Genomic DNA, 24,887 nt, shown 5'->3' with positions numbered 1-24,887 from the left:
AAGCAGAGGAGGAAAAAGATACATTTTCATAATCGTGGATGACTATTCCAAATTCACATAGACTCTATTTCCCAGAACAAAAGACGAAACTGTTGAAGTGTTTGTGGCCTTTGTGAAGAAAATCCAGTTGAAGAAGGAGTCTAGAGTTGTATGCATTAGATCAGATCATGGGACAGAATTTGACAATGTCAAATTTGATGAATTCTGTAATGAAAATGGCATCACTCACAACTTCTCAGCTCCCAGAACTCCCCAGCAAAATGGAGTAGTAGAAAGGAAGAACAGAACTCTAGAAGAAATGGCAAGAACAATGCTGATTGACAGTGGAATTGCAAAGAACTTCTGGGCTGAAGCTGTCAACCCTGCCTGCTACTTAGTGAACAAGTGCATGATCAGATCACTTTTGAAGACCCCGTATGAATTATTGAATGGAAGAAAACCCAAGATGACTTACCTAAGAACATTTGGATGCAAATGCTATGTTCTCAACAATGGAAAGGATTAGCTTGGTAAATTCGATGCCAAAAGTGACGAAGGAATATTTCTTGGTTACTCTTCTCAAAGCAAGGCTTACAAGATATATAACAAGTGGACTCAATGTGTTGAGGAAAGCGTCCATGTTATTTTTGATGAATCCTATCCATCATTTGAGAAGAGTGCTGAGGAAGATCAAGATGGAGAACCCTTACTCGTTCTTGGTGAAGTCATCAACATGACAAACGGAAAGACAGATATGATGAGTCAAGTAAAGGAGCCAAATGAAGACAACGCTACCTCATCATCAACAGAACCAAGCACTTCAATTACAACCACTGAAGCTGAAGAAAGAGTGGTTGATGCAGTTCAGGGAACTCCACTAGTACTTGAGAGAAGGATAGAGGAAAATTAGCCAAACATACTTTCCTCCTCTTAGAATGAACCTCAGGTGTCTAATTGGAGACACCAAAGCTCTCACCCTTTAGATAACATCATCACCCCTCTAGATTCCGGAGTACAAACCAGGTCAAGAGCTAGAAATTCACTTGCCTTCTCAGCTTTTCTCTCCCAGATAGAACCCAAAAACATCAATGAAGCATTGAAAGATGCAGATAGAACCCAAAAACATCAAGGAAGCATTGAAAGATGCATATTGGATTACAGCCATGCAAAACGAGCAACATCAGTTTGAGAGAAACAATGTGTGGCACCTGGCACCTAGACCCCCAGATCGAACCATTATAGGAACAAGGTGGGTATTCAGAAACAAGCTCGATGAACATGGAGTTACCACAAGGAAAAGGCTAGGCAAGTGGTCCAAGGCTACAATCAAGATGAAGGGATTGACTATGATGAAACATTTGCTCTAGTGGCTCGCATTGAAGCTATCAGAATTCTAATCGCTTTTGCATCTCATATGGAATTCACCTTGTTCCAAATGGATGTCAAGAGTGCATTTTTGAATGGACTCCTTAAGGAAGAAGTCTATGTGAAGTAACCCCCAGGGTTTGAATGTCATGAGCACCCTGAATATGTGTACAAACTGGACAAAGCTCTGTATGGGCTAAAACAGGCTCCTCGAGCTTAGTATGAAAGACTGTCAAAGTTCCTCTTAGAAAATGGTTTTAAAAGAGGGAAAATTGACAACACTCTTTTCTTAAAGAAACGTGGAAAGAACCTGCTCATCGTTCAGGTTTATGTTGATGATATCATTTTTGGAGCAACAACTGACTCTTTGTGTGAAGAATTTGCAAAACTTATGGGAAGTGAATTTGAAATGAGCATGATGGGAGAATTAAACTTCTTCTTAGGTCTTCAAGTAAACAGTTCCCAAAGGGTACTTCCATTTGTCAGTAAAAATACATCAGGGAACTCTTGAAGAGGTTTGACATGGAAGCATCAAAGGTGATAGACACTCCCATTGCAACTGCCACTAGAATGGACATGGATGAAACTGGATCTCATGTGAGTCAAATAATGAATAGAGGCATTATTGGGTCTCTCCTCTATTTCACTGCCAGTCGATCTAATATTGTTTTCAACGTGGGGCTATGTGCGAGGTTTCAATCAAATCTCAAGGAATTTCACTTGAAGGCTGCCAAAAGAATACTAAGATATCTCAAAAGAACATAGGACCTGGTGTTGTATTATCCATCAGGTGACAGTTTTAATCAGATTGGGTATGTTGATACAGACTATGCAGGTTATCTTGTGGATAGAAAAAACACTTCTGGAATGGCTCACTTCTTAGGTTCATGTCTTATATCTTAGGGAACAAAGAAATAAATTTCAGTGGCTCTGTCAACAGTTGAAGCTGAATATGTAGCTACAGCATCCTGTTGTGCTCAACTTCTATGGATCAAGCAGCAACTGAAGGATTTTTGGGGTACTCACTAAGAGTGTGCCCCTTCTATGTGACAACACCAGTGCACTCAACATGACCAAGAATCCAGTTCAACATAAAAGGACAAAACATATTGATGTAAGGCATCATTTTTTGAGAGATAATGTGGAGAAAGGGTTGATATGTATGAAGTTCTGCAGTACAGAAGATCAAATTGCAGACATTTTCACCAAGACACTAAGTAGGGAACAGTTTGAAAGAAACAAAGTAAAGCTGGGACTGTTGAAGCTTAATTAAGAGCCTGTTACCTCTTTGGCTGGCTCTTATCCTTAAGAAATAACTGGCTCAAAGTATTTTCTGGTCATGTCTAACTCACTTCAATACTGTTACAGGTAAACACGCATGATGAGCATAGAGGCGATAAATGCAGTGCATGAATGATAAAAGAGGATTGATTCTTTTCAAAACAAAAAAAAAAAGAAAAAAAAAAAGAAATTTCAAGAACCAGGTTCTTATACTAAAGGTTAGTAGTTCTGTGCATCCTTTTAATACACGTCTTAAAAAGGGTACAAAATACAACTGCCATGTCATCAACTTTTCAGATCATGCTGTCACATCCCTTCAATTCAAAATGTTCTATCTCCCTCTGAAACATTGCAATTCTCCACACCCAATCGTCGTTTCAGAACTAGTGCTTATTCCTCTCCCTTCATAATTATCCTTTCCTTTTAAAAACCCTCTCTTCTGCTCTTCTTAACCATAAGTCCTATACTAGAATCACACAAAAGGGAAGGATCATCACACCACTTCTTTCAATGGCTGAGAAAACTTTCGATCTCTCTGCCTCAACTGTAACTACCACTGACCCATCTATGGAACCTTTCGCTTTGACTGAGCCTTCCTCACCCTCTATCACTCTTGCTGCTGCAGTCACACCTTCCCTAGTTTCCCAATCTCTTCCTAACTCAGAAACCCTTGAACTACTGTTCCGTTCTCCCCATCGTTTGTTGTTCCCACCAGTCAAACCCTAAGTGGAGAAAAGGGTCAAAATACTGAGTTCACAAAAGGTTCTGCCATTATTTCCACCGATTCCATGGTTGTGGAAGCACCTGTTGAAGAAGAGAAAGATGTTGTAACTATGTTTGTACTATCCGCTGATAGGGTATTGCATGAAACTACATCCCAGAAAAATGAGACACATGGTATGGAGGAAGAAGGGGCCATTGTGGCTGTTGAAGGGCATGCAGTAGCAGATACTACTGAGGCATCACATGAGGAACCTGATCCCTCTCCAGAGGATCCAGGTCAGGGCTCTCATCCCCAGGACAGTACTGTTCCCGCATTCGATGTTGTGCCCTTGGGAATTCAGGCACCTGAAATGCGATCCAATGATGAAGAAGACCTGGATAATGTGGCTCTTTATGCGTTCATAAGTAAGCGAAGGGTTGTGTCCACCCCTGAGTCTGAAATCAAACGACCTACTACCAGGCTTTAAGTCGAAGTGGCCTACGACTCTGCTCTCCAAAAGAGCAAGAAGAGTAGTAATAAGAAAAGAAGAAAGTTGGTGAAGGATGGTGTACCTGTAAATGATGAGGCTATCCCTGTAGTCGAGGTGGAAGAGAGAACTCCAGAGGAACCCAGTTCACTTGTTAGGCGGTCCTCGAAAAAGACAAAGCCTGTGTCAATAGAGAAAGGGTCAACATCTAAGTCCAAGATGAAGGAGGTAGTGAGTGAGTTTTCTGTGTCTGATGAGGATGTACTAGTTAAGTCCAAGGGAAAAGGCAAAGTCAGTGGAGAGAAGTTTGGGAAATGCAAGTCGGAATCTTTTGACGAACCTAGTTCAGTGAAGGAAGTGAGAAGTGAAGTTAGTCTTGGCTCTGAGCGTCTGAGGCATCAAAATGTTCTGTTGGGTCGTACGTTTGACCCAACAATCTCTGAGATGGCTGGAATGCGCCAAATTTTAGAAATGGTCGAGTTTAAACGTTGGGTGCATCTATTTCACATGGATGCACCTAAGGTGTATGATGAGGAGCTACAAAGTTTCTTCGCTAGCCTTTTTCCAGTTGATACTGACCATGTCTGTGCTTTGGTCAATAGGGTGGACATAGTCTTTGATGTAAAATTGTTTGGAGAGATTTTAAAAGTTTCTACAGTTGAGGTATCGAGTGTACGAGATGTTTGTTAGTATAACTTCAGAAATGTAGTGGTGAAAGACAATGCTAATCAGAAAGGGGACCAGATCCATAAGAAAGTACTACTCCATGTTTACTAGTTGTTGTTTGAATTGGTTAATAAAGTCATGTTGCCTCGAGCTGAAAGGAGGTCAGTGACTTCTAAGTCTGACCTATTCCTAATGGAGCAACTGGACGGTTTCAATCATATGAGTTTGCTTGCTATTATGATCGAACACATGCAAAAGGTTGTCACCTTCAAGGACGGTAATCATGGCCTTCCCTATGGATTCCTGCTTACTCCAGTGTTCAAATTCTTTAAAGTTACACTGGGAATAGGTAAAGTGGGGACTCAAAAGCAGACCTTCTCATAGACAACTTTGGAAGAGTGCGAGTGCGTGGAAAAGTATTTGGGGGGGGTAGCAAGTACATCAACCATTTCTCAGGTTATCAATGCCCACAACAGTGCAACTGAGGAAATTCGTCGGTTGAAGGCCAGGAATGCTATCTTGGAAGGTCAACAAGCCCGAGGGTTTCCCATGTCGAATGATAAACTGGCTCGTTTGACACAGGAGAATGCTGATCTCAGGGCGCAAGTTGAGAACCTGAAGGCGGAACTGCTCAACGAGCAAAAGTCGGCAAACGCCCGAATAGACCTCGTTCTCCAGACACTTGCTGCAGCTACCAAACCTTTTACTCCTAGTGCCCTCTAAGTACCCCTTCAGTGACCGGTTTTCTGGATATGTTTCTTATGTTTTTGTTTCTTTGTTGATGGTTTGGCAGATGTTTTTTTTGTTTTCTTTTTTTGATAGTTGGGATGAAACACTACTGCTCTCGTTAGCAAGCCCAAATGTTGCCTCTCGCCTTTTTCAAAGGTAGAGGCATATTAAATCATTATTAATATCAATCCTCGTTTTATTATGTCAGTACTCTCTGTGTTTTATTCTCTATCATGATTGTGTGCACATATGTGGCATGAGTTAGTTTCGCTGGACTTCTTTGTGTTGTTATTCTTTTTAATAATGCCAAAAGGGGGAAGAAAAATAATAATCAGGGGAAACACACATGGGGGAACTGGTTCTTACTACTCTGATCATGTAAACTATTGTTACAATAAGGCATAGTCTCAGTGGGAACTCTCTGTGTTCCCTGATACTTTAAAACTGGTACTGCCCTAATTCCAGTTTATAAATGTTAAGTTTGTCATCATCAAAAAGGGAGAAATTGATAGATGTTAAATACTCTTGCCTTATGTTTTGATGATCTAACAAACTTACTGTTAAGAACTAGATAGGGAACCTGACCTACTTGGACTGCTACAAGCTTTAACGGATTCCAGCTAAAGGTGAACTGCTACAGCTTCAGAAGCTAGGAACCCACACAAGGACCTGATGCTCTTGTGGTTTCCTTATAGTAGTATAGAGTCAATTGGACATAGCTGAAAATGAAGTGATTGACGACACTGTTTCTGTCGCACTGCACTGTCCGCCCACTCATTCTCTAACCAAACAAAGTACTCACATCATTTCAAGTGATGTAATCAAGATGTACCCACAATGAGCTTTATACAAAACATCACTAGAAGGCTTCTGTTTCTCATTCAAGCCTCTTGCAAAAACAGAGAAATTAATCCTCACAGGCTTGAAGAACAAGGTTGAACACAACTACAGACCAGTTCCTAAAAGATAGCCTATTGTTATCCTAGTTGATTTGTAACTTTGTTATTGTACTTATTGTATCTCCTAAACTTCTTACCTAGAAGCGTTTGATTAGGAATCCTCTTGAAAATCCGTAAACTCCTTGAGTTTATGTTGTGACTGGATTTAGTCATAAGGAAAAGTCTTTATAATTGTAGAGTTACAAAGTGGCTTGTGGTGAGAGCATCACAAGTTAGAAAAAGTCTTTGTTACTAGGAAGTCACAAAGTAGCTTGTGGTAAGAGTACCACAAGTTAGTTGAGTAAATCCTTTGCAATAGGAATTATTGTAAAGTGGCTTGTAATAGGCAGATTACAAGTTAGTGAAGTTAAAAGCCTACAGGTGTAGGTCGTGGTTTTTTGATCCCCTTGTGTGGAATTTTTCCACGTAAAAATCCTCTGCCTCATTTACATACTGTTATATTAGCATTCTCAGCAGAATCTTGTAGAGGATCAGGTACTATGCAGTTTGGTGGACCCATACAAACTAATAAATCTTGAGTTGATTACGGAGTAAGGTACGTGTTGGGTCTAACCTTGATTAGAGGAAATTAGGAACTCCTGAGCTATGTGCTATGTGAATTACATGTGTAGAGCCATATATGCAAGGTGGCAAGTGTACATACGTCGTCAATTACTTATTTCCATGCTTTCCCGTATTTCATGACTTAGCGGTTACATTACTTGTTTTCCCCATCTTCATTGCTTAATATTAAGTCTTATTTTTATGCCTCAATTGCTACATGCTTATTTGACTTCCATGCCATAATTGCTACTTGCCATTTAGCATTTCTTGTCTTAAATTGTCCATCCCTTCCCTGATTCCGTACTTATTTTCTACTTGTCTCGATTTGTTTCCCTCATATATCTAAATTGTCTTATGCCTTGCTGCCTTATAGTTTTGTATTAATTGTTGCCTTCATTGTAGTAGTTTCACTTGTACGTATTGTTAACAGTAGATAGCGTTGAGTTGATAAAGTTGAGATATCCAAGTAGTTCGAGCCTCCTTGATTATCATGTTATTCTCTATTGCTCGTACATTTGTTCTCTTGATGTATGATTTTTTGTAAATCTTAGTTATTGAGTTGCTATTGTTAATTTACATTGTTTGGGGAGCGGGTTGCACACCGCAACAAAAATTGAAAAGAAATGAATTGAAAAGGCATAATAAGGATGGATTATGATATTGACAGATGATTATATGGAGAGGTCGGGTTGCGCGCCGCAACAGATTTGTTTAAAGTTTATATTGTTGGATTGGGTTACACGCTGCAACATATATAAAAGTAATATTTGTATGTGACTGTCGAATTGGCCTCGGTTGTTGAGATGAGTTATATGACTGGTTATTCGGGACTCTTTGTTGGTTAATTTGAGTTTCGTTGATATGAGTTACCTATAGTACTTCTATTCCTATCTTTTTTCCTATTATTATTATTATTATTATTAATATTATTGCGTACAGGCTAATGTAAGTGTCCTGCCGTAGCATCATCACTACTTCGTCGAGGTTAGGCTCGACACGTACAGAGTAGCAGATATCTTCACAGAGGTGTTGAGTAGGGAACACTTTGAAAGAAATCATCTGGAGTTGGGATTGATCAAACTCAACTAAGGACCTGGTCCCTTGATGATTGGTTATGTTAAGAAGGAAAGGTACAATGCTAAAAAGTATTTTTGGTGACATCTAAGTCAAATCTATACTGTTACAGGCATACACACATGGCAGTTTCAGGATAAAACAAGTAAAAGTGACATTGCACTTCTAGAAGTTGTTGCTCACATTTTCAAAAATTATCATGGAACCTGGTTCATGTGGCTCAGGTTAGTAGTCTCTTCAATAATTATATGCTTTTTAAACTTCTTGAGTGTCATGTCATTCATTTATTCTCGCATCTATCCTAATTTTTGAAGTCCAACATGTTACACCTCTTCTGAACCGACTCGTTGCCTAAAAAAGCTATTTCTTTTTCTCACACCCAATCATAATCAATTCTTTCCACCCTATTTTGAACACAACTCTGTCACCTTCCAAAATCCCAACTCCATCTGAATCAAACCCCCACGAAGTCTTCGATAGATTTTGATGGATCTCTTACTGAAAGGGGATAGGGTAGATTTAATATTCTAGCGAGTTAGGTTAAAAACGTTATTGGATTTGTAGAAGCCTTGAAGAGTGGAAGAAGTGGTAAGGGAACTCAAGGGAATTGGTGAATGTGCTAAAAAGGAGGAACTAAATGAAGGACCTGGTCCTTCTCAAGATATTGATTCTGATGATGATTTTTTTTGCTGTGTTTAAACAAATCTCTGATCCAGTAAAAAGGATTGGTGAAAAATAGGTTGATTAATAATGAAGTGGCATCACCTGCTGATGTGGTGAATGTAGAGGATGAGGAGAATGAAGTAAAAATTCTCCACTTGTGAGGAAGAATTCAAAGAAAAGCCAAATGGAGTAAAGAAAGTCGACTGAGAAAAATGTAACAGATTATAAGGGTGAATAGATTGAGAAGGAGAATAGGGAGACTCGGCCATCAGGAAAAGAAAGGGTAGTGTGAGTGAGTGCCTGGTTCATTAAAGATGCAAAGGGTTGAGTTATCAGAGTTGGACAGGAATGAGACTCTGAAGTCTAAAAAACTGTAGTTGGGCAGAGTTTTTTACTCTGATATTGCTGAAAATGAAGGAACTTCTTGACATTATTAAGTTCCAAAAATGGAATCACCTTTTTTGTTCCTCAAAGTTCCAAAGTTTATGAAGAAGAAGTAAAAAACTTCTATGTAAATTTGTCTATTACGGATATGCTGCATGTGAATGTGACTGAGTTTGTTCTTGATGAGGAGAATCTTGGGAAGATTCTTGGCGTTCCAAATGATGGTTAAGCTCGCTCAGAGATATAGAGAACCAGGTCTATGTGGTCCCTTGGTAGAAGAGAATGCTCAGTTGAAGGCTGAGAATGAAAGATTGAGGAAACATGTGGAGGACCCGACAGAGCATATGATCACTGATCAGAGGACTGCGAATGAACTAACGGTCAAGCTCATCAAGACCTTAGCCCCTTAATTTTCTTCCTGTCAAGTGATCCATGTTTTTCACCCTTTCCAAATTCCTATCTTCTTTTGATCCCTGTGTTTGATGTCGTTGGTACTTTGGTTGTTTAAATTGCCATATTCTCTATTGATTAAACTTGTTGTCTTTTTATTATAATTACTCTACTATGGGCAATCAATCTATTTTGTGCAATGACATTCACTTGTTGTTCTTGTTATTGTTACGTTGTGTTGCCCAAGTGGCATGAGTTAATATTGCTGAACTTCTTTTTGGTTGTGCTTCTTTTGTTATTCTTTTCAATGATACCAAAAGGAGGAAGTTACATAGGTATCAACAAGGGGGAGGAACATAATTGAATTGATATGTTGTATTGTGCATGAAAGATAAGTCTGCTTCGCAAAGGATACATTGATGTTAACATGTTGATCTAATCCGTAGGGGAAATATGTAAGGAATCTGGTTCTCAGGGGGAATATCAATTTTGGGTTTGTCATCATCAAAAGGGAGAAATTAAGTTATGCTATGTCATAGTTTGATATTTTCCAAACGTTCTCGAAGAACCAGCTAGAGACTAGATGTGATCAGTACATGTAAGGAATCTGGTTCTTAGGGGGGAAATCAATTTTGGGTTTGTCATCGTCAAAAAGGATAAAAATCGATAAGTTATGCTATTTTGTGTTTTGATGATTTGCCAAACGTTTTCGAGGAACCAGATATGGACCAGATGTGATCAGTTCCCTTGGCCGTCGTACTGAAAATTTAAGGGAGTAAACAAGTTCTTAGGGGGAATATGGCTGATTCGTAAGGGGAATAGCATGAAATCTGGTTCTCATATGAGAATATCAATTCTAAGTTTGTCATCATCAAAAAGGGAGAAATTGATAATTTATGCATCCTTGTTTTGATGATTTGATAACTTCATGAGAGAACCAAATAGGGAACCTGATACAATTGGCTTCTTAGCGTTCAGCGCAACTAGTTAGATGCATAGTTCAATTCTCAATGAAATCAGATAAGGGAAAAGTAGAGGGAACAGATAGGGATCAGCTCAGCTCCTCCGATCGCAGTACAAGTCAACTCTACAGGTGTTAAAGTTGTTGCATTGTACTGGCAACAGTACAACAACACTGTTGAAGCATGCAGTGTACTGGACACTCCCTTGCATTATCTTTGATGACCTCACACATATATTATCAATACAAGGCAAGGGATTTCAAGTGCTAGCCACTACCTCTCTTAAGAATAAAGCTTCTACAATCTCAAGGACCAGATATTGAAGATATCTTAAGTCCTTAGGTTTGTTGAGTCTTTGTCATTTTGTTCTTCATTTGTAATCTTACACTACTTTCAAGAAGTGCCTTTATAGGATTGATTTTAATCATTGTTTGGTTTGATTCTTGATAAGAGTTAGTTAAGGTTTGTTGCTTTGTAATAAAGTTATTGCTTCCACAATCATAGGGGTAAAATAATATGTATATGAGAAGTTACATGCCTTATTCTTCAATTTGTACTATATCATGTATCACAGTAAACTACAAGTTTACTAATGCAAAAATTTATGCCATAGTAAACCGGAAGTTTGCTAAGAGATAGCACATGCCATGATAAACTTGAAGTTTTCATTAGCCATTTTTAGATGAGCTATTTGAGAATTCAGATAAGCATACTGAAGAACTAGAAGATTCTTCAAGAATTCTCTTGTGTTGCTTGTTCTCATAATAAATTGATTATACCAGCTAAAATTGGGACTAAGATCCCTGAATTCTGGAATATATAAAAGGTGAATATAGACCAATTCACCTATCATGTGAACCACTTATAGATGCATATATGAAATGGTTAATGTGTGTTTATTGTCAACCTACAGTTTGACATTTGAAATTGCTTTTCTCAATTAAGAGCATAACTTTCAGATTATGAAATCACGACAGTTCATCTTGATAATGTTGGTTTATATCCAAGCTGGTTTAGCATTGAATACCTTCTACTAATGGCTAAATTATTGTTTATGAGAACAAAGCTTTATGTGTTGGTGTAAGATTTTCTAAATTGCATACAACAACATTTGTATGCATCATACCAACAAGATATGATAAGTCCTCCCCTTACAATTGGTTCTGGATCATAAATCAAATATTTTTACTATCTAATAACTTTGATGCATGGTATATGATTAATTTCTCTGCCACAAAGCACAAATATAGGTTCCCAAAGAAGATTTGTGATATATGTTAGTTTTTCTAACATTAGGGGGATGTAATAAGAAACTGAAAAATATGTTATATGAATCGAATTATCATTAGTATGATCCTCATTCAGAAAATAATTCAAGTCAAATGCTAGAAGCATTTGTTGATCCAAAATAAAATATCATATTTAAGCTGCAAATGCTCCTATTAAAATTAAAGTCCCTGAAGGATATAGTTTACTGTACGCATGAAGCGTGGTAGACCAATCGGTTTCAAAGGTAACAATCCTTGAAAAGGATAGGAGAAAAAGATTAAAATGATCATAATAAGGAGGAAATAAGCTCTAGAAGAAACCACGACATAACATTTCATGAAACTCCAGAAGAAGTTTAGGTACCTGAAAATAAAGAAAGTAATGAGATCTCAACAAGTTATGTCTCTTGCGAACCGATACGAAATGATCGTCGACAATATATTTGATACAATATAATGCACAATATTGTAAAAGATTATGAGAAGCGGACCTAAAGTCCTGACACATGAAGATGTCATGCCATTTAAATGCAAGTCATAACCTATATGACTCATTTGATTAAATCTATATGAAGATCCTTGAAGGATGTAAAATGCATGAAGCATGTAGTTCAAAGTCTCGAGAAATTGTACTCGATTAGATTACAAAGGTCTTTGTACGATTAAAATAGTCTGAGCGCATATGGTATAATCGCCTTAGTGAATATATGCTGAAAGAGGGTTACATAAATGATATTATTTGTCTATGTATTTTTATATAAAAAATGACATCAGAATTTATTATACTTGTTGTTTATGTTGATGGCATAAATCTTGTTGGAACTCCAGAAGAGCTCCAAAATGCAATTGAATATCTTAAGGAGGAATATGAGATCTTGGAAAAATAAAACTTTGTCTTGATCTGCAAATTGAATATTTAGCAGACAGGATCTTTATCCATCAATCTGCCTATACAGAAAGGGTCTTTAAATGCTTTTACATGGAAAAAGCACACCCATTAAGTATCAATAATTGTTCTATCACTTGAAGTGAATAAAGACCCATTCCGACCTCCAGAAGAGGATGAAGAACTTCCTTGTCCTGAAACACCCTATCTCAGTGCAATTGGTGCACCTATGTATCTTGTTAATGCTACAAGGCCTGACATAGCATTTTTTTTTACTACCAGGATATAACTCTTCTCCTACACAGAGACATTGGAATGAGATTAAGCATATTTTGCGATATTTAAAGGGAACTCTTGATATGGGTTTGTCTTATGCTAACAAAGGTAGTGCAGATCTTGTTGGTTATGCAGATGCAGGTTATTTATCTGATCCTCATAAAGCTCGATCTCAAATCGGGTACGTATTTACATGTGGAGGTACTGCCATATCATGGCGTTCCACAAAGCAATCTATCGTTGCTACTTCTTCAAATCATGCTGAGATAATAACTATTCATGAAGCAAGTAGGGAATGCGTTTGGTTGAGATCAACGATTCAGTTTATTCAAGAAAAATGTGATTTGGAATGTGATAAAAGATCCATAATTTTATACAAAGACAATGCTGCATGCATAGCCCGATTAAAGGAAAGATTTATAAAATGAGATAGAACGAAGCACATTTCACCAAAATTATTCTACACACATGATGTTCAGAAAAATGATGACATCGATGTGCAACAAATCCGTTCAAGTGACAATCTAGAAAATTTGTTCACTAAATTTTTGCCAACTTCAATTTTTGAGAAGATGGTATACAAGATTGGAATGCAGAGATTCAAATATTTGAAACAAGATTTTCATTAGGGGGAGAAAAATATGCATTGTACTCTTTTTTTCTTACTAAGATTTTTCCCATGGGATTTTTCTTGTAAAGTTTTTAATGAGGCAGCTAGAAATGCGTATTACTAAATATGTGTACTCTTTTTCCTTCACTAGAATTTTTTCCACTGGATTTTTTCTAGTAAGTAACGAGGCAGAATATCTTTTAATGAACATCCAAGGGGGAGTGTTATGAAAATAATTATATTGTGGATGTTCATTTAGTACTCCGCTATAGATAATCTTGCGGAAGAACATTATCCATTTAGTACTCCATTGAAGTTTATCTACAAGCAGCTGATGTAGGCACGTTGCAAGCAACTCAATGAAATAATTTGCAGCAGCTTCTTATTAAACAGACAGGTTGCAAGTAGCTCATGCAAACAGCTTTCAAGCAGCTCAAGAAAAGCCTCGCAACTGCTTCCTGAAAAGCCTTGCAGTTGCTTCCTGAAAAGCCTCGCAGCTGCTTCCTTTCTTCTATAAATAGAGGAGTTTTCAGTTCATTATGTACATCAGTTTGAAGTTGAATAATATCAATCTCTAGCCCTATACTTATTTTCGATTTATTTACTTTACAATCTTTATTTTATAATACTTTATTCCCTTTTAAGCTAATAATTTTTTTTTAAATTTCGACTAAGGTAAATTAGAAAATACAATAAGAAAATAAAGGGGAACGAAAAACGAAAGGAAAAGCGAAAGAAAAGAAAAATCTAAAAGAAAATGGCAATAAGTGCAGAAGGGATAAAGAAGGGAAAGGAAAGAAAGAAAAATAAAGTGATGGAAAAATCTCTGAGCACTAATATTGCTAGGTTACTACTAGAGGACTTAAGTTCAGTATTTGAGAATGATAACATCTCTTCTAAGATATGATGAATCAGATCAGATGGCACGGAGAGCATTAATGATGATGATATTATTCATAAATATGAGATTTTTTTCTATATAAGAATGTTTTGAAAAACAAATTTTGAAAATCCGAGAAGCAAATAAGAACATTGAGTAGAACGAAAACAGAACAACTTAAAATAACACTTGACGATAATTTATGCGTTAACTAACCTATTTGGTTTATTGTCTTAAAAGGGCAGTTTGGTGCATTAAGCTCTACTATGGGCGGGGTTCGGGAAAGAATCGGATCACAAGAATCTATTGTACTCAGTCTTACCCTGTATTTCTACAAGAGACTATTTTCACGGCTCGAACCCGTGAATATTATGTTATGGATGAAAAATACGCAAATATTAGAATATCTAGGGGATATCTTCCTAGTATGAGGAGAAGAGAAACTTCTGAATTTTTTTATAGTCGTTACATAAATAGTCGACTGGATTTACAGTTTACTTTTTTTTATCTATTACATCTGTCTCCTAGCTAGTCTTAATGAGATTAATCTTTTACAATTAGAAAGTTTGTCTTGATCTCTTCCTTATTTGCAACTTCCATTAGTATCAGAGAATTGCATTTTCATTTATAATTGCTAATTGAATAAAGCTTCCAGAAAATTTCTCTCTAAAACTCCTTCCTTCGATATATCAACCAAGCTCAATTCGCACCTAACAATGGTGGAATTTAATATAATTGAGCATAATTTTCATGAATTTTACATGAATATAAAATGTATATTATAAAAATACCTTTATTTAAATAATTATTTTTATATTACGTGCATGGAATATATATTTTACAACCTTTATTTTCTTTCATTCTGAATTGTATAAATAAATTTTTGAATTTTTGTTGTTAATACTAAAATTATTATTACTAAAAAATTATTCTAATTAATTTTTTTAATATGCTTATTATTTTATTATTCCAGCATTATATATGCTTAAATACTTTTTATTTTTTTAATTTATAAATAATATTTATTTATTCTATAGGTAAGTCCATAATATAAATTAAAAAGGGAAAACTCATAATATTAAAAAGTTTAAAAAAATAGAAAGAAGATAAATGTTTATAATTTAGAGGGTAAAATAGGTATTTGGCAATCTAAAATTTGGAAAATTTAGTTGAGTGACCTTCTGAGTGCAATAGCATAGTTCAGTGACTTTGTTGATTCAAACGAAAGAAAAGTGATTTTAGGAGATAATTTGGGATAGTTGAGTGACCATTTGAGTAATTAACTCAAAACTTCTCATTAATGGTAGAATAGTAAGTTTAAGCTAAATTGTTTCCAAATTTAGAAATGAGTCATTCTTTTTGGAACGGACCAAAAAGAAAATAGGTTCACATCAACTGGAATAGAGGGAGTATTTCTTTGCTATAATGCTATATTAGCCGGTGCATATAGTGACCTTTGTGTTACATTGTGTTGACAGGGATTGGAACCAGTAGTTCGTTGTGTACATGACAAAGAGGAAGATATAATGATGGAATATGCTGACGAGTTGGAGGGTTTATCAAATCCTTTCAGGATTTCAGAAATTAGAGACATTGCTACTGCTCCTTTAATTTCTAGTGTTGATTTAGCTTCTTTTACTTATTGTATCACAAAGTTGAGTATGAAAGAGTGGTTTTTGTCCCGATCGAGGCCTTTAATTTGGACATATTTTATTTTATTTTAGTGTTATTAAGATGTTCGCGATATACTATTACAGTCGTGCAATGACGTTGTCTAAAGGGCTCAATAGAGCTATTATAAGGGGTGAGAGATTTAAGAGTTTAATTCCTAGATTGCAATAGGTTGTAATCTAAAGTTTGCTCAGTTCCATGGAGTTAAAATCCTACTAGGATAGGTCGGAATTTTTAATCCCTTGGGCAAGGAGTTTTTCACTTAAATGTTCTTTATTTGCTGCATATTTACAATGGGAACAGATAGAGAACATGGTTCTCTATACTGTTTGGTTTTACTTGTCGCTTATTTACTCTGGGAACAGATAGAGAACCGGGTTCTCTATATTGTTTGGTGGACTCCTAGTTTCTATCAACACTCCCTCTAAGAAAAAAAAATAAAGTATGTATTTTACAATTTTACCCATAATAATGGTAACATTTCAAAAGGCCTCAGGAAATAATTTGGGGAATGAGCAAAGGGTAAAACATGAAGAAAAAAATTATCTTTTTTTGATTTGCTAAAATAAACAAGTAAAAATATATTTTTAGTATAGTGGACAAATAAAAGTGAACGGAAGAAGTATCAAATATTTGGTACAACTTTTGATTGCGGGATTAATTATTATGGGATTTTTATACGATAATTGTGGTATTATTTTTATACCACCCTCTACATGGAAGATAATAATTCGCGGATTACCAATTCTGGGATAAACCAACAAAATGAGTGTAAATCATGTGGGATAGCCACTTTTTAAAGTGGTATTTACTTTTTATCCAGCATTTTTAATGCTTAGCAATAGTAGTCATTAGTCAATTAAAATTAATATGAAAGAATTATGTTACCCTTTCTTCTATCTCTTTCATGTGTTAGGGAGAAGAACAAATGGCAAACTCTTCTTCATCTTCAATGGGTTTGGCTCGTGTCGTGTATGCGTCTGCCATGAATTAGTTCCATTGATGCACTTCGGCTCTTTTAACTATCTAAGCAATTATTTCTTATACTTTCACTAAAATTCCATAATGCATGACAAGCTTCCCAAAATAGAGATTGGACAAAAAAGATGAGGTAAATGCTTACCTTAATTCGACAGTAAACATATTTTAGATTTGCCACATAAAAAGTCCATATTATATATTAAATTTGCTTTAATATCTACATATCATAAATTCAAGTAAGACGATATTGATAATTAAATCATATTTTCGTAAGTTTCAATTGACTAACTGGATGAGCACTGACGGATATGAAACTAGACTTATTTTGATTTATTTTGAACACTTGGTCCTGAACTTATAGTTACAAGTTCAAAAGTTAAGGACACTTGGTCCTGAACTTCGAGTTCCAAGTTCAAAAGTTAAGGACACTTGGTCCTGAACTTCGAGTTCCAAGTTCAAAAGTTAAGAACATTTAGTCCTAAACTTAGACTAACAGGCTCAAAAGTTAAGGACAATAGGTCCTGAACTTACAGTTACAAGTTCAAAAGTTAAGGACAATAGGTCCTGAAGTCCTGAACTTAGACTAACAAGCTCAAAAGTTAAGGACAATATATAGGTTCAAAAGTTAAGGACAATAGGTCCTGAAGTTCTGAACTTAGACTAACAAGCTCAAAAGTTAAGGACAATAGGTCATGAACTTAGCCTAAGAAGCCCAAAAGTTAAGGACAATAGGTCCTGAACTTAGACTAACAAGCTCAAAAGTTGAGGACATTTGGTCTTGAACTTACAGTTACAAGTTCAAAAGTTAAGGACATGTAGTCCTGAACTTAGAGTTCCAAGTTCAAAAGTTAAGGACATATAGTCCTGAAATTAAGTTCAAAAGTTAAGGACATGAGCAGAAAGGTATTTTCCTCCGGGCAGTTAAAGTTTATTAAAGCAGTGGCTAAAGACTAAAGACATTTTAAACAGTGACTTAAAAGAAAATACATGTGTTATTAGTAGCTAATCGTGCACTTCCCCCACAAAATGACACATTTATCATTCTCCAAAGCTTTTTAATAAAGAAAAGCTTAAACTTGAAAATAAATTTTTGTGCACTTTATAAGTTCAAAATCAAGACATATTTTATAATATATCTTATATATCCAATTTTTAGTTTAATGAACTAAACATTTACCAATAAATATTTCCACTAAATAATTCGTTATTATTTACCACAATATTATAATCATCAGGGACGGAGCCAATGAAGAAGCTACAATTCATCTGAACCTAGTAGCTTCGGCTTAAGCTCTATATAGGTGTTAAAAATCCAACTAAATAAGTGTAAGATATAGAGTTTGAACCCAGTAAATTAGATACGATGTGGTATTTCGAATTTGAACCTAAAAAATGCAAATCTTGGATCCGCCTCTAATAATCATGTCACTATAATCTCGAGATAACTTGTTCGCCAACCATACGATCCCATAAGGGCTTGCACAGTCGACATAGTTGATTAATCCAAGGAGAAAGATAGTGAGAATCAAATTCATATATATTGTGTGAAAGACTTCAATCGATTACAGTTTTGAAAGTGAATGGTGCTTTTGCCACCCAGCATTATAAAGGGTACAAGATTCAATTCTCAATCCGAAATTAGCTGGAAACGCTATAATATGAATCCTCTAAACTGGTAAAACGATCAAAGGTATGCATTTTGTATTGTATAAAAGAACAGCAAAGTAATGAATGTTCAAGGGTTTCAATTAATTGGAAAAGGAAATGTAAATTTCCAGATAATTCTTCCCTAAATGAATGTCTAATCCTGCTAGCGCTAAATTGACTTGTTGAATAAACTCCCCAATGGAGATGTAATAAAATTAACGAGAAAAAAATACAGGATCTTACTCAAATTAAGGCATGGAAGAGAAGAGGGCACACTTAGTGGCGTCAACCTTCAGTAGCGCGATCCATTTTCTTTAGACATGAGAATATGGTTCCTCACGTAGTCAGCCCTGTTGTTTTGCAAATCGGGCATAAATTCTTCTGCATGAGCCATTGCTTAATGCAGCCAGCGTGAAAGTCGTGGCCGCAATTCAGTGTTCCAACATCATCTCCATCATTATATTCTTCCTGCAAATGAATGAAAACCAGTTAAAAACTCCACTAGTTGTATGAACTTTAAGTAGGCATGCAATAATAGTAGAGAACATCAAATTAATTGAGTACCCGACATATGCAGCATGGTTCTGTATCCTCGGGTTCTTCTGTTTTTATGCAAATATAATTTCGCTGCTTCAAACGACTCAAAATAGTTTCTTCAGTTAGCCCAGTGCAAACATCCCCAATGCGCTCCCCAAGTGCCAGTAACTCCTGGAAACACATCACACAGGCACAGTTTAGCACATCGTCTTCGCAATAGAATGTAATGTAATTCTGTTTAGCACACTAACCTCATATGTCATATTATCAACATCAAGCCGCATATCCCTATGGTGATCATGAATATCCGGCATCCCAAAGAAGACTGACTGATCAAGCATCATAACATCCTGGAATATGAGGAAGGAATCATTTAAATTTGGGAAGAGATGGTCTGATAGCTAATTCTATCAGTTTAACTCCTCCCTAAGACAAGAAGAGAACTGATTCAAAACCTCTTCATGTCCCATCATTTGGTACGCCTCTAACTTCCATTATGCAAGGGAAATAGGTATAAAGCCCATCATTCAGTTGAAGTGACGGTAACAACCTAAACTCAAATCTTTTTGTATTATTTTTATAAGGTAATGGCAAGAATCTAACCTCAAATCTTAGGCCCTCTCCCCTGCGCATAAGATCTAACACATTGCGAATCTGTTCAATAAAAAGATATTTAGCTGGTGAGTAACTGGTAAAGAAGGATCCAACAATGCAAACTACATTGCATAAAGAAGGAACGAAGGCCTTCTCATTCTAGTTCTTTAACAAGTTAACAACAAAGATCTGCTAATCCGAAATTTGGTAAAACATGTGAGACCCATAAATTAGATCTATATCTTCCCTAATTTGATCAGTCAATCCAACCTAGGGACAGGTATGCATGTATAAAACAAAGTTGGGTGGGCTGCCTGTTTTACCCCTCGCAATTGCGGACCCCTGCCCTTAATTTGATCACTAAAGGAAATGGAATTGGACTGACAGGAACACCTGTGCACCCAACAATTCATGCTGAATGAGACAAGGAGGCAATAACTATGACATGACCAGTTAAGTGAAAATACCTCAGTGACTACCCTGCTCCTTCGTTCACGTGCAGCAGCCAAATTCCTCCCGGGATAGGAGACTCCGGTAGCACCATCAAGATGTCGCTCCGAAATCATTGCTGACCTTGAACTCGATGTACGATGCTCATGGTTTCCAGATAGTGCCGTCTCCTGTGAGACAGCAGAACTCAAACGTAGTGGACGATTATTACCACTATGACCTCCAGATTCAGCGCCATCTGAAGACAACAAAGATCTACGGACTAATTCTTGCAGTCTCCGTTGATATTGAGGAGATCTGTGGAGAACCCTAGGAGAGGATGTGTGGACCCCTGAACTGGAGCTGTTGCGAGATGTGGATGCGACATTTCCAGCAACAGAGATATTTCTTCCAGCTACACTCCAGTTGGCAGGATTTTGGTTCAAGTTTCTCCCATCAGTTGAAGGTATGAATATAGGATGTTGTGAGATGTTTCTTGACACACTTCTTGAGTTAGGCTCTTCAAATATTGCTGAATTTCTCTCACCAGAAAAACTTGATGAACTGCCAGTTCTTGAACTTGATGCTGAATTCCACCTAGCCTGTGCACGTCGATGCAGAGAAGGAACATGCATTACAACAGGCTGCCTTTGAGTATTTCCACTATCTGTAGCAGACACAGACCTCAAATCCAAAGAGATATTAGGAAGGAGCTCCGGTAATTGCTGTTCAGATGACAGACTAACATTTCCAACATCATCCACAGCAGGAAAGGGGTTACTAGGAAGATAATCTTGCTGAGGTGAGCCATTAATCCTCACCCTGAAATTTCTCTGAGATCTTGAAGCCGGTGTATCAAGAGGAGTTTCCGTAACGGCTCCTCCCATGGTAAGCCCAAGTCTTGGGATCACCTGCTCTGACATATTGATGCTTCTGTTACTTTCTGTTGGAGCAGAGATATTTGCACCTGTACTCATACTATGTGGAGGAGCAGGTACAGAATCCCATAAGACATTATCAGCAAGAGGAATATAATTAGAACTACCACTCCCTGAAGATTGCGCTAGATATCCTTCAAGTGCTTTTCTCTTACAAAAGCGCCGACCATCCAGTGAACTGTCTGGCCTGCCATCACTATTATCCATCAAATATCCATTAGTTCCAGAAGTACTAGCAGCAGATGATTTTTGCTCTTTTCCTGGTCTATCAGGGTTGTATGGAGTACACTCCATCACTTGACAGTCATCGTCATCATCATTATTGTCGCTGTGCCCCTCAAATACTGGATTTCTGTTGATATCATGAGGAATGGTGCTAGAACTATAACCTTGAGAAAATAAAGTGCTGTTATCTATTCGATGGCTGCTTAAATTTTCTTCAGTATTACTCAATGATAGAATGTCAGAAGACCCATATTGCTGTTCGTTACAGAAATGTGAAGGTCCAGGATAAGTGGTCATCGTGGATGACCATCCATGATCTGTTTTCTGTTCTCTCCGACTTGCACAATTCGGTGTAATAGAGGAGCTGGATTCTCCTAAACTCCACCCGGTTACGTTATGTCTCTCTTGGTTCACAGGGTCGAAAAATGGAAAATTGGTCTCATTAGAAGATACCATATAATCTGTCAGGTGATTTTGTGCATGATCATTATTCCAGCATATCTGCTGATCTGCACCACCATCACTAGACGTAGAACCATGATTGAAACCTAAAGATTCTTGCAGGGAACCGAAGGCACTCCGTCGCCCCTGCATTAGGGCTATATTATACACCAAATTACAACCTCAAAGAGAATTTGAGATAGTATTGTAGTGCCTGAAGATCCACACACTTTGTCCTTAGCACACCTGGAAAATTTAAAATAAATCATACTTACTCCAATTTAGGCAGGTAACATAAGACAGCAGTAGAATAGAATTATAATCAACATGTTATGATAATGATGTAAAACGTGCAGCCTCACTGCCAACAGAAAAGATTGGTGGAAAATGTCACTGTTCCCTTTTATTTTTTGTGGCGGTGTGGGTGTGTGTGTGTGGGGGGGGGGGGATAAGAGATTGCACATAGAATTGTATCTAAGGATTTAAGAACAGAAAGGTTGTTTACTGCATATCACTGAAGCAAAGATTTTTCCACTTTTCGTGCTACCAAATGTTAGCTGATGAACATATTAACATGCCTTCACAGCCGAATTCAGATACAGTTACATCTAATTTATGTTTTCGCATCAGCAACTCAATTCTAGAGTATCATGTTCTCAAAGGCATTTTCATCACAAAAACAAGGTTTCTCAAAAGAAGCCAGATAAGACATCTCCATGTCAACAAAACATTGCACTTTATGTGCAACAACTATTACTACCTAGAATCCAGAGCCTCTATTTGTCCTTGATTCTTGTCGATGAGATGAAGGTCATAAGAGTAGATTTCCTCCCAATAACATTGATGTTTTTGAAAATTATCCTTCAATTATGGTATACTTTAAGAGCAATAGCATCAATTATGTACAGATATCCTGATACTTGTTCTACTTACATACAAAACTACTATTATTTAAACCACTCAGGCATATTTAAATAGAGACAAAATAGACATCATCAACCAGACAACCACAAAGGAAAATTGCACTAGAAATATTGGACCGAGGTAGTGGGACAACAACAACAACAACAACAACAAAAAACCCAGTGAAATCACACACGTGGGGCCTGGGGAGGGTAATGCGTATCCAGACCTTACCCCTACCTTATGAAGGAAGAGAGGTAGTTCTTGATAGACAACTGAGGTAGTGGGAATAAGACAAAAAGAGAGAGAAAAGAAAACAAATGAAGAATTTGGTCATATAAACAGTTGGCATGAGAAGAAGAAAGAACAGAAATGAGAAGAAAAAAAAGAGAAAAGAGAAGATATATCTGCAATAAGATACACAGTCATCAAATACCAATGAGTATGGTATAAAATTGAACAAATGAAGAATTCTTGATTTTGGATTCTTAAACTCCAGTGAGCATGGACGAAAGATCCCAACTTTTCAACTCTTCAATATATCATCAAGATGAGAAAAAGCTTTTTTAATCAAAACAATAAGCAGGTTAACACATTCCATGTTCAAATCAGCTGTATGCAGAAGCATCAAAGACCAAATAAAATAGCTTTCTTCCTTAATTCCTTGAAAACAAAAGAGGGCCTAATGAAAGAACTCTATACATAGAATCAAGCAACCCAAAAAAGAAATAAAAAGGATGGACCTTTAAATGAGAAACCCATTAAAACTCAAGAAAAAATTCTATTTATAAATAGACAAACATCAGCAAACCCAAAAAAAAAAAATATAAAAAGATTGGACCTTTAAAGCAGAAACCCATTAGAATTCTCAAGAAAATCTCCATTTATACATAGAATCAAACACCAGCAATCCAAAAAAGCAAAAAGAATGGACCTTTAAATCAGAAACCCATTAAAACTCAAGAAAATTCTCCATTTATATATGGAATCAAACATCAGCAAACCCAACAACAAAACAAAAAAAAAAGGTAGAACCTTTAAAACAGAAACCCATTATAATTCTCAAGAAAAATCTCCGTTAAAAAACCCAATCTCAGAAAAAACAAATCCACAAATAACACAAGAACTGAAAAGCTTAAAATAAAGAGAAAAAGAAGCCCAATAAAATTTTAACCAACACATAAAACCCCAGCATTGGTTCACTGTAGCAAATAACTTAATCTATAAAAAACTATATATATATATATAGGAATATTAAAAAAAGATCAAAACCAAAGAATGTACCAGTGAAACTGCAGCCAGAAGAAGCAACAGATCTATGATACAACCTGAAATGCAAAAAAAGAAGTATTAGACACAGTTTTAGAAAAAATGATCAAAGATTTTGAGCTGTTTCTATAAGTGTTGAAATTAAAATTACAGTTATTTGCATTCAGAACACAGAAAAAGAACAATCAATAGATATGTTAAGGATACAAACAGAACTCACTGCTTAACAGAAGAAACAGAAGAGAGAGAGGGGGATTTGAGGGATGAGATGAGAATGAAGTGGTGGGTGGGGAAAGAACTACATACATACATACAATACATAGAGAGAGAGAGAAGAGGTGGCCTGAAGTGGTGCATTAAAAGAGGAAACAGTAAGCAATCTTTGATTTATGTAAAAACAACTACTCCCCTTGTCCACAAAGGCAGCTAAAGAAATATTTAAGGCACAAGGAGAAGTAGTATTAGAGAATTATTCTTTTGTTTTGAAATTTGAAATTTGAAATTTGAAATTTAAAATTAACATATCTTTTTTGAATCTGAATATCAATTGTCAAATGAAGAAAAATCACATATTAGAAATCATGATATGTTAATTTAAAAGTATCTTAGAAGTTAGAATAGTATAGTTATATCATTTTTGAATCACGTGTAAAAAAAATAAAAAATTATCGTGTTTATATCAAATTGCGGGACGTTAATTCAAAAAAGATCGAATTTTGTGAGAATACAAATTTATTATGTTTAATTAGGTGATAGATTTAACATAAAAGCAAATATTTTATAGTTACTTGTTCAATAAACATAATAATGCTTAAATAATAAATTTGTATATAGAGTCAAATATTGTGCATTTATTGATTTAGTAAAATATCGAATCTAGATAAAAAAAATTCAAAAGAAGAAAATAAAAGTAGTGTTTCATATTACAACAGTTTCAGAAGTAGATTACATTTCTTTTTACGTGGTCAAAAGTTGACTATTAAATTGTTTCTTTCATACCAAAGCGAGGAGATGAGAGGAGAGTAAATGAATTTTGTAAATTAGCTAAATAAAAGAGGCAATGAAAGGCATTTGTAACGATCCGACCGGTCATTTTATTTTCTAGGTCGTCGTTCTTCTAATTAAGACTCTCTGTATGTACTTTTAC

General features: G+C 36.2%; 1 protein-coding gene across 3 annotated transcripts; it reads right to left on the bottom strand.

Moving 5' to 3' along the window:
- Positions 1–18,430: 18,430 nt before the first annotated feature.
- On the bottom strand, positions 18,431–24,137 carry LOC104224906 (probable E3 ubiquitin-protein ligase RHG1A). Of its 3 annotated transcripts, none has more exons than XM_009776630.2 (7): positions 23,961–24,137; positions 23,756–23,799; positions 20,003–21,814; positions 19,545–19,595; positions 19,193–19,291; positions 18,969–19,112; positions 18,431–18,872 (listed from the first exon to the last, which is right to left on the bottom strand). In XM_009776630.2, the coding sequence occupies exons 3-7, from the start codon at positions 21,719–21,721 to the stop codon at positions 18,741–18,743; spliced, it is 2,145 nt and encodes a 714-aa protein (XP_009774932.1). In that variant the 5' UTR covers positions 21,722–21,814; positions 23,756–23,799; positions 23,961–24,137; the 3' UTR covers positions 18,431–18,740. The 3 variants fall into 3 exon arrangements, with proteins under 3 accessions (XP_009774932.1, XP_070016427.1, XP_070016428.1); XM_070160326.1 differs by having other exon boundaries at positions 24,047–24,117; XM_070160327.1 differs by having other exon boundaries at positions 24,051–24,115.
- Positions 24,138–24,887: the final 750 nt, after the last annotated feature.

This window comes from Nicotiana sylvestris, chromosome 10 (genome assembly GCF_000393655.2).
Source record: "Nicotiana sylvestris chromosome 10, ASM39365v2, whole genome shotgun sequence".
In the NCBI taxonomy this organism is placed as follows: Eukaryota; Viridiplantae; Streptophyta; class Magnoliopsida; order Solanales; family Solanaceae; genus Nicotiana; species Nicotiana sylvestris.
This window is presented reverse-complemented; position numbering and strand designations above follow the sequence as displayed.